Here is a 14,449-nt window from a genome sequence, read left to right on the forward strand (position 1 = left end):
GTCAGACAGACGGTCAGATGGTCAGACTGTCAGATGGTCAGACTGTCAGATGGTCAGACAGACGGTCAGACGGTCAGACAGACGGTCTGATGGTCAGTCGGTCAGACTGTGAGCTCTGACCTGTTGAACATCTGGACAATGAGGGTTCGATGATCCTCACAGTTTTTAAATGAGGCGTCTGTGAAGCTGATGCTCTCTGTGTTATTTAACGGCTCTTCATGTTACTCATATTTATTATAACTTCTGCCAGGTTAAAGTTATTACAGTGGTCATTATTGGTTTTCATTAACCCCGAGGTGCCCAGGTGTTTGCAGGGGAACCAGTGGATTTTACTCCAGCTGGTTGAGGAGGTTTGGTTTGGTTTCCAGAGATCTGCTCCTCATCCTCCTGTTCACCTTCGTCTGTCCACTCAACGCTGCTTCTGTCAAGTCCAACCGCAGCTCAGACACTCCTGACACGTTCATGAAATAATCAGAAATAAACATCGTTATGAGCCTGGAGCTGCGGTGAAGTCAACAGCTCTTAAGGCAACAAACGATGGCAGCGAGTTTCTGGCTGCCTGAGGCCAACAAGACGAAGGTGGAAACGTTTGAACACGCCTGGAGCTGATCCGCTGTCCGCCGCTGATCCGCTGCCCGCCGCTGATCCGCCGCTGATCCGCTGTCCGCCGCTGATCCGCTGTCTGCCGCTCAGGAAACCGATCCGGACAAAACCTCAACTCACAGTTAAAACAGCCAGAACCGCCTCCAGATGTTCTGTCCGGGCCTGAAGCTCCTCCACATCCTGAATGGATTTTACTCGACGTTCCTCTCCAGGCTGCGGTTACCACTGTTCATCTTTCCCTTCCACACTTTTTCCTTCCACTCAACTTCCTTTGGAAAAGCTTTGGTGCAACTTCATGAGTTTTCAATATTTCATTTTTTCACAATATTAAAATTTTCTGAGACATTGACTTTTGGGTTTTCATAAAGACAGAATCATCAAAATAACATGAGAACCAGGTTCCAATATTTCACTTCAGATGTGATAAATCTGTATGATCTGAGCTTCACTGCCTGAAATGAACAATTCTGCTGTTTTAATTTAGAATATGTTACGTATAAAAAGTGAAGGTATAATAAACTTTTGCTTCTACAGTTTTTGCCATCGACAGGAATTTAAATATTGTTCATTTCTGTACTAATTTTGTCTTTTTTATCGTTTTGTTTTTGTGTTTTTCCTTTGCCATTTGAATGGAAGGTTAAAAATGACCAGAATAAATAAATGAATCTAATTTAAACTAATAACACTGACCTGCACAGCGAGTTAACGGACTTAAACAGACGGTGTGTTTAGGGTCCGTCCGGATCTCTGAGTTTCTCCTCTGGAAGCAGGAACCACCTGCTCAGTCTGACATCAGCACTCGGCTCATTACCCAGCAGCCCCCTGGGCCGCCGTGTGGGGAAACTGATGCTGCTGCTACACAACTCCTTCATTCACACCTGGGAAATGCTTCACTGCAGCCAGCAGGGCGGCGCTGCGCCTCACCGGATCCACGTGAGGTTCAAGTTCCTGCAGCTGATGTTTCGTTACGATCGGCACACAAACTGGGCGACAGCGAATCCATCAACGAGAACCAAAGGTCCGTCAGATGAACTCCTGTTCCTGTAACCTGCTTTGGTCGGTGCCTTCATGGGATCGCTGTGTTTACATCCACAGAACCGAACCGAACCGAACCAGGAGGAAACCAGACCAGCCTCAAACTAACCTCACATGAGACGAATCGGTGATTTCTCCAGAACATTAGTTTGGTTTCAGACTCTGTCCGTCTGAGTGTCACAACTTTAGAGCTGTTGACTTTCACAAAGCTGAACTCGTTTCCAGAATCAGTCAGAAGTTCTGATTGTCATCATGGATCCAGTTTGTGATCATTATAAAGCAATCATAAAACTAATAAAAAGCCGGTTCTGGTCCAGATACTTCCTGCCTCAATCCGACCACCAGCTGCCTTACCGAACCCTGGACTGTTTCACCTGAGACAGAAATCTGACGTCACGATGGAAAATGCTAAACTTCTCATTTATGTACAGATTCTGAAATGGGAGGTCAGTTTACAGTTCAGKAGAAYCACTAACAGTCGAGTCTCGAACATTTCAGCTCATCGTCTGACTAACATCAGGCAGGTGAAGCTGTGGAAACAGACAGCAGCTGCTCTGATACTGCAAATGGGATTGAGAAACTAAATGTGCTTAAATGAAACATGACATTTTTGATCAAACGTTTCTATGGTGAGGAGGTTTTTCTGGGTTTCCCTCCAGAACCAGAACCATTTATTAACCTCTGATTTCCAGAAGTTTTTCCAGAATGTTTCTTTCTGCTTGGGTCCAGCCTGCAGCCTCACCTCCAGTTTCACCGTCGTGGTAGTTTGGGTCGAGGCCTCGCTCCAACAGCTTCCCCACTTTGTCCACCTGGTTCTGCTGAATCGAGTCCATGAACTTCCTCAGGTTGGCCTGCACACACAGAGGACAAGCGGGTCATCAAACCAGAACGCTGAGACAAAAGGATCCATCCTGGGACTTTCGCAGAGACTGAAATACAATTAGAGATACGGGGGAAGGTCAGAAAAGGTCAAACATAAAAGTATAAAATGGAATCGAGTTGAATGTGCAGATAAGGGACAGACAGGAGGACGGACATCAGGACGGGACAGAGCGGATCCTTTCTGCTCGGCTCGGTTCTGTCTGCTTTCTTTTCAGGCCGTTAGATAAAAATAGATAAGAGAGCAGCTCCCAGAAGGACGGGAGAGAAGGAGCCGGAAGAACGAGGGAGCAGAAAAAGAGCAGCAACAAGCAGCTACAGTCACTCCGACTTTCACTGATTACAAACTGAATCCACCACAAAAACATCTAATTAAAAAGCTCCTTTGTTTTCCACGGAGGTTTTATCATCATGATTTCTTGAGTAATTTGATTTTGTTGTGTCTGAAATTAAAATGTTACGAGTTCTGCTGTGCTGTCCATCAGCAGGAGCAACAGGAAACCTCTTCCCAGTAACTCATAAATGTTTCATTTATTCAGTAAAAACTGGGTGAATAACTTCCACTTTCAGTTTATCGATGGTTCTGAGACACATAATCTGTGAAAAGATTGATCTCCACCTCCCTAGTCAGAGCCAGGAGGCGGGGCTGAGCGCTGTCAATCACTCCTGCGAACGCGTTGCTCGTGGTGGAGAAACAACTTACTACTACAGGAAAACTGTTGCTAACTAGCCTTAGCATTTATTGCTAAAGCATTGCAAGAGCAAAGAGGAGGGTGAGCAGCATGTACTTGAGGTTGATTGACAGCGATAAGACCCTCCYCCTGGCTCTGATCGGCTGTTTCTGACCAAGCTGTGTGTTTCTGCAGTGAGCTCTGGGTGAAGGAACAGGAGCTGCACATGGTGAAGGTGTTGAAAACATATTTTTATAAAAGTTTCATAACCACCTGAAACTATTCATACCTGGGAAAACTAAGATTTTAAAATATTTTTATTACACACCTATTTTTATTTACTTCCTGAGACGCAGCGCCGCTGGCGCCACTTAGAGCCAACATGTTTAGGTGTTGCCTGGATGCTGCAGTGGCTGACAGAGATCTGAGTAAATACTGATTATTTTATGATCAGCTGCACTGAAAGCAGAGAATCCTCCGAAGTGACTCAGTTTCTGTCAGGCTGACGGCTGCAGTGACTCACCAGCGGTTCAATATCTGGAAATGTCAAAGGATCATGTCCGCGGCCCGCGGGTGCCCCGTGTTTTATTCAATGTCCCCGTCCAGCCTGTCCCCGAGCGTCTCTGCAGGCCTGATGAATCAGGATGAGGAGGAAAGTGTCGTCTCCTCCCTGTCTGGACTTTGATCTGCTGCTGCTTCTCTTTCTACCACACAGCAAAGCAACAGGATCAACTCCTGGAAACGTTGAGCTGATGATATACCTCCTTTTAGAACCAGAAATATCCCAGAGAAACACTTCTTCACATTAATAACATTTTGGAAACTTGACTGTATGTCCCTGCTCCATATTTATGAGCATCTTCCTCCTCTTGCCTTTCTTATTTTCCTCTGGTTGTGTTCCTTCCCGTCTCTCTTCCCTGCAGTCGGATGTGAAATTAGAGCTGCTGTCAGACGGTTTCAGCAGGTCCTGTAGGAGAGAGCTGCCACAGACATTTATGCTTTGGCTGCACAACAAGATTACAGAGGCTGCAGGACAGCAGCCCAGAGCTGGAAGCAAACAACCAGGAGGCTGGAAACTCATTTCGGTTCATACAGGAGGGATGGAGGCAGGAGGAGGAGGAGGAGGAGGAGGAGGAGGAGGAGTCTGCTGTTCGTCTGCCAGGAAAAGAGCATTTTCACAAATAATTATAATAAACAGGACAGGAGAGATGGATAAAAACGGTTCTCCTGATTTCATTCGAATGACCAGAAACGAACCCAAACAGTCTGATTCCAACCAAACAGGGAAGATTTTACACAGATTAAACTGTAATCTGTGATTCTTTACGTCTTATTCTGGCAGCGCGTTCGGTGTGAAACAGATTTGTCTGAGGTGTTTCAGGTTACACTTCCCAGAGTCTGTCAGACTGAAGTGGGAGGAAGTGGGAGATCTTTCTCTTGATGTCTGGCTGCTCACCTCACCAGCAGGGGGCAGCAGAGTCACAGAGGGCCGAACAGACGAAGCTTCAGCTCGTATTTATCCGACAGATTCTTCACGTTAGTAAGGATTCAGTTTATTAAGGAGTTCCTCAGGCCTCAGTGTTTGGTCTTATTGTCTTTAATCCAGGAATATTTAAAATACTGAATGGTATGAATTCAATATCTGTTGTTATGCTGATGATGACCAGATTTTCCACTCAGCCTGACTAATCAAATCAGATGGATCAATAACTGATTGCAGCAAGACTGGATCCTTCCGAAACACATCAGCCGTCCCTCCATTGACCGTATAACTGCATAATTCGACATTTTGAAAATAAATTTGCTGAATGGAAACACGCCAGTTATGAAAAAACTCATGTTTTGTATAAAGTATTGGCACTATGATGTGGTTTCTTTGGTTTATTTTGAAAAACTTTAATGGAAACTTTTTCTTTTTTTGCCTCACATGAGTCACATGATCGTCATCCAGATGTTCCTGCTGAACCAACCCATGAAGAAGACGACAGGAAGCGGCAGGAGGAAGACGGCGCTTCGTGTTTTTAATGACTTATCATGAGAACAAACTTATTCACATGGGATTTTAACTGCGTTCCTTATTTCATGAAAAACCTGCAATTGACAAATTGTGGATTTTCGACATTAGTGGAATTTAACAAAGCTTTGAGACATTAAGATCAGAAACACCAGGACTGGCTAGTAAACTATTTCCTTGGCGTCACTTCCCCTTCCACTGCCGCAGCTGGACTCGTCCAGAAGCTGCACGGCCGTTGGACATGTCCACAATATGTAATAACATCAAAACAATGTCACTATCACAGTTTTAGCCATATATAACACAAACCAGTTTCACTCACCAACATTCAGACGGGAAATCTCACAAAACCTCTCGACGCCAAATCAGAGAAAACAAACATGGCCGACGATGGCGGAGCAATGGTGATAGTTTGTGTTTAACAGAATAAAACATTATAGAGACGTCTCCATTGTGCCATCTTACAGGCTTCACTCATCATGAGTATGAACTTTAAAAGCTGATTGTCCTGATGGATCCTAAATGTTCTGAATGAGAGGCAGATACTTCGGGTCCCGTCCAGCGGAACCAGCTCACAGCTCTTCATCTTTCTGAAGTAAATGTGTAATTTGGTATGATACAAATCTTTTTATAAGTCAGAACACTTTGATTTGTTTTTCTCAGAACAAACCATAATGTGCGTAGCAACCTAACTTAGCAACAGCTAATTTAATTGTGTAAAAATTAAAAGGTAATTTGCAGTAAGTGAAAAAAGATGCCTGCTGTTTTGTTTTCCCTCCACAGCGAAGAGGCAGTAAACATCTCCGTCTGGGGCAACATTAATTACTTTATTTACCTCTCAACCTTCAGCTCTCATGATGGCAGCAAACTTTAAAAACACGACTTTTACAGAAACACAGTGAAGGGCTCCCGTGTCCATCCTTACCTTGGTATGAAGTTTGGCGATCTGCTTCTCATCGATGTTGGGCTGTCTGTAGACTCGGCTCTTGTAGCGAAACTGTTGGAGGAAAACATGATTAAACATCTTCATGGCCACTAATCTGCAGTTAACAACCTTCCCTCAAGTCAGAAGTGGAAATTGCCCATCTGTAGAAATCAGCATCACTGACATGAGAAAACATGCAAAACGACGACATCCCTAAAATATAAAGACAGATTCTAATTGTTAGAGATTTTTTGGTATTATCATTTTGTTGTTACTTTAGTTCATATTCAGTCTAATGTTAGAGCAGTTTAAAATGTTCTCTTCTTTAGTGTGTGTATTAACTGACCTGGGGGTCACAGTTGCCTGTTCATCTTCAGGTGAAACAGTTTGACCAAGATTTGAACCGGGCTCAGGCCGTAAATCAGATATCGCATCTGGAACTGGGTTGCTAGTTGTTTAGGTAAATTGTTTTACGACCTTTGCTGTGTTTAGGTAAAATGTTTTACGACCTTTGCTGTGTTTAGGTAAAATGTTTTACGACCTTTGCTGTGTTTAGGTAAAATGTTTTACGACCTTTGCTGTTTTTCCTCTGCTGTCTATCTTGCCTATCCTCCCTCTTTGAATTTTGAAAATAAAAGACAAGCTCTACCCAAAGATCTTSAGAAYGCTCTGTGAACRGCTCGGAGGAGCTGACAGAGTTTTTTCTCCTTCTGCAGAAGCTTTGTCATGAAATTCATATACGTTGTCTGTGGTTCTTTTATGTAGGTTCTAGGAAAATACCTATCACTAATCAACCCCGGCTTCAAAATCCAATATGTCTGCTCTGAGTTTGAATCATTTTGGGTAAGTCCAGTGATTTTTACCTTCCTGTTCAGAGTCCAGTAATCTCTCCTGTTCCTCCAGTGAAGAGCTCGGGTGGATTTCCATCAGTCTAAACTGGTTCTACAGATTCTCTGCTCATTAGTCGCCTTAAGTTGAGCCAAACTCTCTGATCCACCAGCGGCTTCACTGAAAAACACCTCATGGATTTAAAGGTTCTTCTTCTCTTACCATCAAGTCTCCCCCTTTGGGGATCACTGGTTCTGACCCAATGTGGTTCTGGGTCAAATCCAACTTCAGAGGTAAATTGATTCATGGTTTCATCATTTTGACTCCTGTGTGATTTGTCTGGAACATGAACCTCTTGTATCCTGCTACAACAAACATCATGAATTTGGGACTAAGCTAACAACACAACCGTTAAGCTAGCATAATGAATAGAAACAGCAGGTGGCGCTACATCACCACCTGCTGTTCTAAAGTGGAACTGCACATCCATCGGTCTCAGTTGACTGAAGGCCGTACAGAGCAGCTCCACCCGTTTGCGTTTCAGGATCCGTAGATTTTCTGTGGAACGTGACTCCAAATTGTTTGTGGAGAATTTGTGTATTTGCACATTTTTCCATAAACCATATGTTAAATATTTGAAATAAGATGCAGCTTGGATGATACTTGACAAACGATTGGCTGGCATTGGTAAAGCAGTCAGTCCATGTTTCTTTGGAGATGATTGACTGCAGAGGAAAAACCACAGATGTAAAGGAGGAGCTGAGACGGTTTCCACTCGGTGTAATAATGCATATTAAAATATATTTGGTGTTTAAAGTATTAGTATTAGTTATGAGCGTTTTTAGAGGAGATTTGCAGAATGAAGCTACTCTTGAGCGGCTGTGCTTCCTAATCTCTGTGAGTGGCGGCTTCTGGAAACGTTTTGCATTCAAACTGATTCCTCATTTGGGAAAAGGAGAGACAAATGTTTGTGCTGCTGCATATCTGCTGCCGTTCCTGTAAATAAATGAGAAACGTTGCACTTTGCATGACTGATGTGTGATTTCTCCTCTCCAGGGATCTTTCATGAAACAGACAGGAAGTAAAAGGAAGCTAGTTTGGGATTAGCAACCTGGATTTGGGAACAGAGATTATCGGTTTGGGGCTGAAATGATCTAACCTTGCATGAGCCTTAGAAATTAATTTTCAGATTGTACACTGTAAATCTTTTTTGTGCAGTTTTAGCACAAAAAAATATCAAAAACTTCAAGTGTGTTTAACAAATATTCTTTAAAGGGAAGTTATGATAAATGTCCAGAAATCTCAGCAGTTCTACATTAAACATGCTAAGCAATAAGATTCTGTCCTGGCAGAATAAAAATAAACTGACTTGAATTTGGTTTCAGACGTCAGCACTACTCAGATAAAAGGATGTTAGATTAGGATCATATTAAATGTCAAATCTGCCTCATGAATATTACAGATGTAACGGGGGGTAATAATCAAATAAAAGATTTCTCTGCTGCTGCTGCTGAGGGAGTCTGAAGCTCAGATCTTCTCCGTCTTGATTAAAAGTAATGAGCTAACGGACTCCAGCCGCTCTGAGGTAAAACAGACCTGAACTGAGGATGGCGCCGGCTGAATGCCATCTGCTGAAGTTTCAGAGACGCTGCTGTCAGTGAACCTGCAGCGTGTCGATAATCTGGATCAGCGCAGCCAGAGGATGTGAGATAAGATGTGAGCTGAGCCGGGAAACCAGATTACACAAACGCTTTGGGGTTTTAATACTTCATAAGGAACAAAACTCTGAGGAGTTCCTGAAAATCAGGACTTTCATTTCATCGATTTGTGAAAGAAAACGTGCAACATTACCAGATGAGAGATGAACGTCAAACTGCAGATCTACTGCTGCCCTTCATCCCTCCATCTTCTCTCCGTCTGTTCTGATCTACATTATAATCTAATATGTTGTTACCTACGGAGAGCCATTTCAGCCAAAATTAAATACATAAATGAATAAAAAATGAGTTAAATAACAACCTTTAAGTGATTCAGAGCAAGTATAAATACTGCATCAAACTCAAAATGTTACAAGAAAGTCTTTTAATGAAAGAATAACTTTTTTATTCTGTTTTTTTTTTTTTGCTCCTCCAAACAGACTTTTTTGGAAACTTTAGTTTCCAAAACCAAAGTTATGGAAAATTTATTAACTTTCATGACTTTTGCTGACCACTCAGTGTTTTAGTGCATGTTTTACTCAGAGAGAATCTGATTGGTGTCACAGACACTTTTTAACAAACAGGAGATGAAAGGTGATCTGACCTGCAGAGGATATGAAATATGATGATTATTTCTGCTTTAATCTGAGACATCAGAGCCAGAGAGGCAATGAAACGCAGCAAACCGCCACAAAACGCCTTCATCTGCTTTTCTCTGGACTATTATATTCGCTCCAGTTGTTTAAGTTAAAAATTATCAGCAAATGACTTTGAAATCCGACTGAGATGCTCAGAGGAAATAACTTGTTTTGAAATACCACAAAGAAACTTCACCAACCAAACTCCTCATCAAACCAAGAGTCTGTAAAATAACTGCTTTACAGATTCAACCGACATCGAAGCTCTGATTGGACGGACGCTGACCTCCAGGCAGGGGACGCCCTTGCTGATTGGCTGTGGGTATTCTCGGAGGAGGCGCTCTTCGTCCAGGAACTTGCCGTCCCTCCCGTTGCTCGCCGGCTGGAAGAGGCCGTAGTTCAGGACGTCCTTCAGCGTCTGGTTGAGCGAACACAGGATCCGCTGCTTGGCGATCCAGACCGTCGCGTCCGGGTTGAACCGCATGCATTTCTGACGGCGAGCCGAGGGAGAGAGAGAGAGCGCAACACAGAACATCAGTAATTCAATATTAATTATTCAGCTAAAATAAACAGGGATGAAAAACGGAAAAAAAACCTGTAAGGGAGCAAAGACTTTTCCAAAAAACTCTGTTTTCACAGAACAAAAATACAAAATGATAACAAGTATSTGTGTCTAGTTTCTACTGCAAATATCAGCTGAGACAAAACTATCCATCAGGKAACTTTTCAGGAGGATAACTGAGCTTCTTTTAAGTCAATAATTCCTTAATATTGATGAAAAACTTATAACATTTCCCATGTAAATTTATAGAAAACAAAACGTTGAAATTTCTTGGTTTCAAAAGTTAAAACTTTTAGACTTTTGAAGACAAATTTTCTAGGAAATTTCTTTTTAGTAAATTTCTGTGATTAATCTCAAAGTTTGATGGCAGAAATGTTTCTATCTACAATCACCCTAATAGGCCGTCAGAGTTTTATCTAATGACACATTTTCATTAGAAACTGGACACAAATACTTGGTAATTTTTAGTGTTTCTGCAACATGAGGCCCAGTAGGACCAGTCAACACGTCCAGCCAGTCCCAGTTCCTGTGAACGGAGCCAGTGATGGGTCACTTTGCTCACTGGCGGGTCACTATGAGGTTCTGTGCAGCTGACAGAACCTCTCTGGCCCGCTCGCCGGTCCTGCTTTCAGCTCGAAGTGAARCAGACACAYAATGGCGGCTTCCTGCCCGGCCTGGCTGTGGGAGGATCAGCGGCATTCAGGAGCGTTTCCAGCTGGATGTGCTGCTGCTGGGCGTCTGCAGCGGCGAGCCGCCTGGATAATCCCATCTCCTGGCAGGAAGTGGGCAGACTCCGGGACAAGGACGAGGCAGATGCCTGGATCCGGTCGGGTCGAGACAGAGGTGTACATTTAAATCGCTTTCCATTATTGTTTCCTCCTCAGCCACAAACAGCAGCTTCTTTAGAGACATGCTTTAGGTTTTAATGAACAGCTTTTTGTGAAATGTGGCAGCAGTATGAAGGACAGAACTGGAGTTTAGAAACTTGCAAAAAGCGACACTTTAAAAAGATAAACCTCTTTATMGTTGAGATTAAAYAAAACAACCAGCAGTAAAACTAACTAAACGAGGGAAAGAAAGTTATCAGACTTCAGGACTGGATCAGTTTTACCTGACAGACCAACACATAATGATAAACAGCTGCTAAGTGAAAGGACAAGAATATCTATAAAGTGTGGCAGGTATTTAAAATTTGCCACAGTTTCAACAGGTTGGCCATCGAGAGAAACTGGAACCACTTTAAGGTCTTTTAATTAGCTCTACATGCTTAAGAGAATGAAAAATGTATAATAAATAATAAAGACTTTGCGGTATTCTGATTTAGTAATGTAATTATATTAGCTGTGTTACCACCCCCAGGCCACTAGAGGCAGTACCAACCCCGAAAAGATGCGACTAAGGAGCAGATTTAGAAGTTCACTGAAAGCTACAGAATTTGGTAAAAACTGTGAGTTTGCTGAAGTAAATAAAGACACAAGTTCAAATTCCTGCTGAGAGGAACTCCTCCAATCAGGATTCCTCCGCAGCTCTGATTGGCTAAGCAATGTAACGTGATTCTCTGATTGGCTAAGCAATGTAACGTGATCCTCTGATTGGCTAAGCAATGTAACGTGATCCTCTGATTGGCTAAGCAATGTAAGTGATGGCAAAGCGGCGCGTCATCACGACTTTACACAGTGTGTCTTTACCTCCGCTGCAGAGGCTCCRCCGAACCCCTGGGGTTCGATCCAACCCAGGTTGAGAACCACTGGTCTAAATTAAATCAGGTGCAACCTGTTATCTTAAAAATGAAACAGTGATCAAAGTCCAGCTGTGCGATTGATTCTGCAGCCATTTCTACTAAAGTCTCAGCCGTTCTTAGAGAAAAAACAGGCAGACCGAGGAACCGGCAGACCAATCAGGGAGAAGCTCAGAGGTTTAATGCACCTTCATCAGTGCAGACAGAGTGTCTGCATAGTTTAGTCTGCATGGGCAACATCAATCAGCTTCTGCTACAAGCTGGAATATTTACTAAAATGTAATTCTCAATAGATAAGTTACTAGTCATTTCTTTGACTTGCCTGAATTCCTTTGCACATGTGGATTCTACAGAGCAAGACGACAGACACAAACCCAAACCTGAAGCGATGTGTTGGCTTATGCAACCCAAACACAAAGGAGATCTGAAGCCGTTATGAAGGGTTTGATCATCTGTGAAAAATACAAACTCTAGAAAACAGCTGCTGGAGTCGATGGCAGCTGGAGTTGGAGTCACATGTTCTGCAGAGATCATGCTGGCCTGAATTATTCAGCTSATTTCTGAGTGGATGGCTCCACGWCATGCTGMGATCCAGCAGCACCACAGAGCGGTCAGAGCGCACATGTGAAGCAGCGCACAGCACATGTGTTCATACAAACATGTTTCACACAACAAATCATCACTGATTCCAGGAGCTTCAGGAGGTCAGCTCAGGGTCAGCGCAGACCAACTCAAACCACTCCGCTCGTATTTACACAAACCCTTTTCTCAGGTCTCTGCAGCAGCTGCTAGTGAGTGTGTGTGTGTGTGTGTGTGTGTGTGTGTGTGTGTGTGTGTGTGTGTGTGTGTGTGTGTGTGTGTGTGTGCATGCGTGCGCACACACTGTGTCTGTACTTTTAGGTTTCACAAGAGTGAAAAGATGTGAAAGGAAAAACAGCATCCAGGTGGAAAACCAGGTTTATGTCAGAGCTCTGAGGCAGCCACAAGCAGGATGACACGTTTCTCCATCCCAACGACCAGAACCCGTCCAAACCAGAACCCGTCCAAGCCAGAGCTGCAGCAAGGCGGCATCGGCCGCGCGTCAACGTCACGGTCGGCATCCGCCACACGTCAGTGGCTGCATGAGGTTTCAACGCGTTTCATAAAGGCAACAGCTGGCAGGTGATTCAGCTGTTCGGTGTTTCATTTCTGCTTCTGAGCTCTAATTTCACCGGATCACATCATGTTTTACTCACTGATCTCAGGTGTTTATTTCACAACCAGAACTCAGCCTGCCAACAAAACCCAGACTCTTCAGAAGCTGCATTTCCATCACAAATGTACAAAACTTTGTCAATATTCTGCTAACGACAAAAAAAACAACAACGCAAGTTTGCAAATGTAAGAATTCCATTAAACAAGAAGCACAATTAAAATCAGGCGCAAATAAGTTTGTTCACAAAATAATAAATATAATTCATGTATAAAAATCAAAATATGCATAAAGTTATGATCACTTTAGATGCTGCATTAAAAGCTGCAGACATTATGACGTAATAAATGCCTCCCMGTTCAACCATCTGAAAGAATAAAACCTTCCCCTCTGCTTACGATCAGACATTTCACTTGGCATTAAAATGAAAAACTACACCACATGTCTCCCACTCATGATTCACACTCCTCTGCGTTTCATCGGGGAAACGAGGCAACGTGGATCCTGTTGGTCACACCTCGTTAAAGTCTTCACATCTGAACACAAAGAGGTGAGAAAATAATGTGACGACTTAAAAAAAAACTAGGAGTATCTTACAGAAACCGATAATTAGCATCAGCATTCGAACGGCCAGAAGTGACGTTAATATGAAGAGAAACGGGGAGAGAGGACTAATTAGAGATGTTTATCAGTGCTGCAAAAATAACTTACTGATGAACAAAGGAAGTGGATTTGTTCACATTCCTCCTGATCCAGTTGAATGTTTCTGAGAGTTCAGGAGTAAATAAGAAGCTGCAGTGAGCTGAGACTCTGAGATCACGCAACATAAAATAAGAACTGTGAACATGTGAGGCAGCAAAAAAAAACCCGCCTCACCATCTGGAAAAACATCAGTTTTACTCACACAACCCTTTATTTTAATTACACCAGTTAGTTAAAGGCGTCACTGATTTGTCTGAAATGCCAAAGAGCCAAACATCAAAACACATCAGCATCTTCCAGACGGACGGAGGAGCAGAGGATCCTCCTCCAGACCAGAACGATTCAACCAGCAGCAATAAAACCAAACACTCACCAATTAGCATAACACCAAAATAACTGCAGGAGGAATATTCAAACTAAGATAGTTTAGCATCTGACTGACATTAAAAACACAAATATTAAGATTTCTTGCACAACTGGATGTGAATTCAGGCAATAAGTGGAAGAAGAAAAAAAGATTCAAAGCTTAATAAATTTATCCCCAGCAGATAAACTGGGCAGGAGTAACGTCTGTGTGAAACAGGAACAAACCCAGAGCTGAAGCTTAAACATCCATCATTATTATTTACTAAGTTTTCAGCTGTTCGGAACATTTAGGGAAAAATTCACATTTTCTGTCTGTGAACATAAAAGTTGTGTTTTTGAGCTAAACTGGGGCGGCTAGTCTTGATGGGCAAAATTACAAAAACATGGGGCAGCAGTGAGATGGGCTCTAAAATCCAGAAATGATACCAAGAGTCACTGTGCACTGTAAAAAACCACTAAAAACAAAAGATTTTAGAAGCACATTTTATTGTCCAGTGTTAAAAGGACAGGTGTGTGTGTGTGTGTGTGTGTGTGTGTGTGTGTGTGTGTGTGTGTGTGTGTGTGTGTGTGTGTGTGTGTGTGTGTGTGTGTGTGTGTGT

At 42.9% G+C, this 14,449-nt stretch overlaps 1 protein-coding gene across 9 annotated transcripts in view; it reads right to left on the bottom strand.

Annotated features, from left to right (window-relative positions):
- Positions 1 to 14,449, bottom strand: part of LOC103463007 (SH3 and multiple ankyrin repeat domains protein 2) — a 185,821-nt gene that overhangs the window by 104,397 nt on the left and 66,975 nt on the right. For all 9 annotated transcript variants that reach the window (XM_017303933.1, XM_017303932.1, XM_017303931.1 and 6 more), the window contains 3 exons: positions 9,577 to 9,780; positions 6,128 to 6,199; positions 2,381 to 2,489 (listed from right to left, as the gene is read on the bottom strand). In XM_017303933.1, coding sequence (XP_017159422.1) covers positions 2,381 to 2,489; positions 6,128 to 6,199; positions 9,577 to 9,780 — 385 coding nt within the window. The remainder of the gene's footprint in view (positions 1 to 2,380; positions 2,490 to 6,127; positions 6,200 to 9,576; positions 9,781 to 14,449) is intronic.

Source organism: Poecilia reticulata, linkage group LG3 (genome assembly GCF_000633615.1).
Source record: "Poecilia reticulata strain Guanapo linkage group LG3, Guppy_female_1.0+MT, whole genome shotgun sequence".
NCBI classification, from domain to species: domain Eukaryota; kingdom Metazoa; phylum Chordata; class Actinopteri; order Cyprinodontiformes; family Poeciliidae; genus Poecilia; species Poecilia reticulata.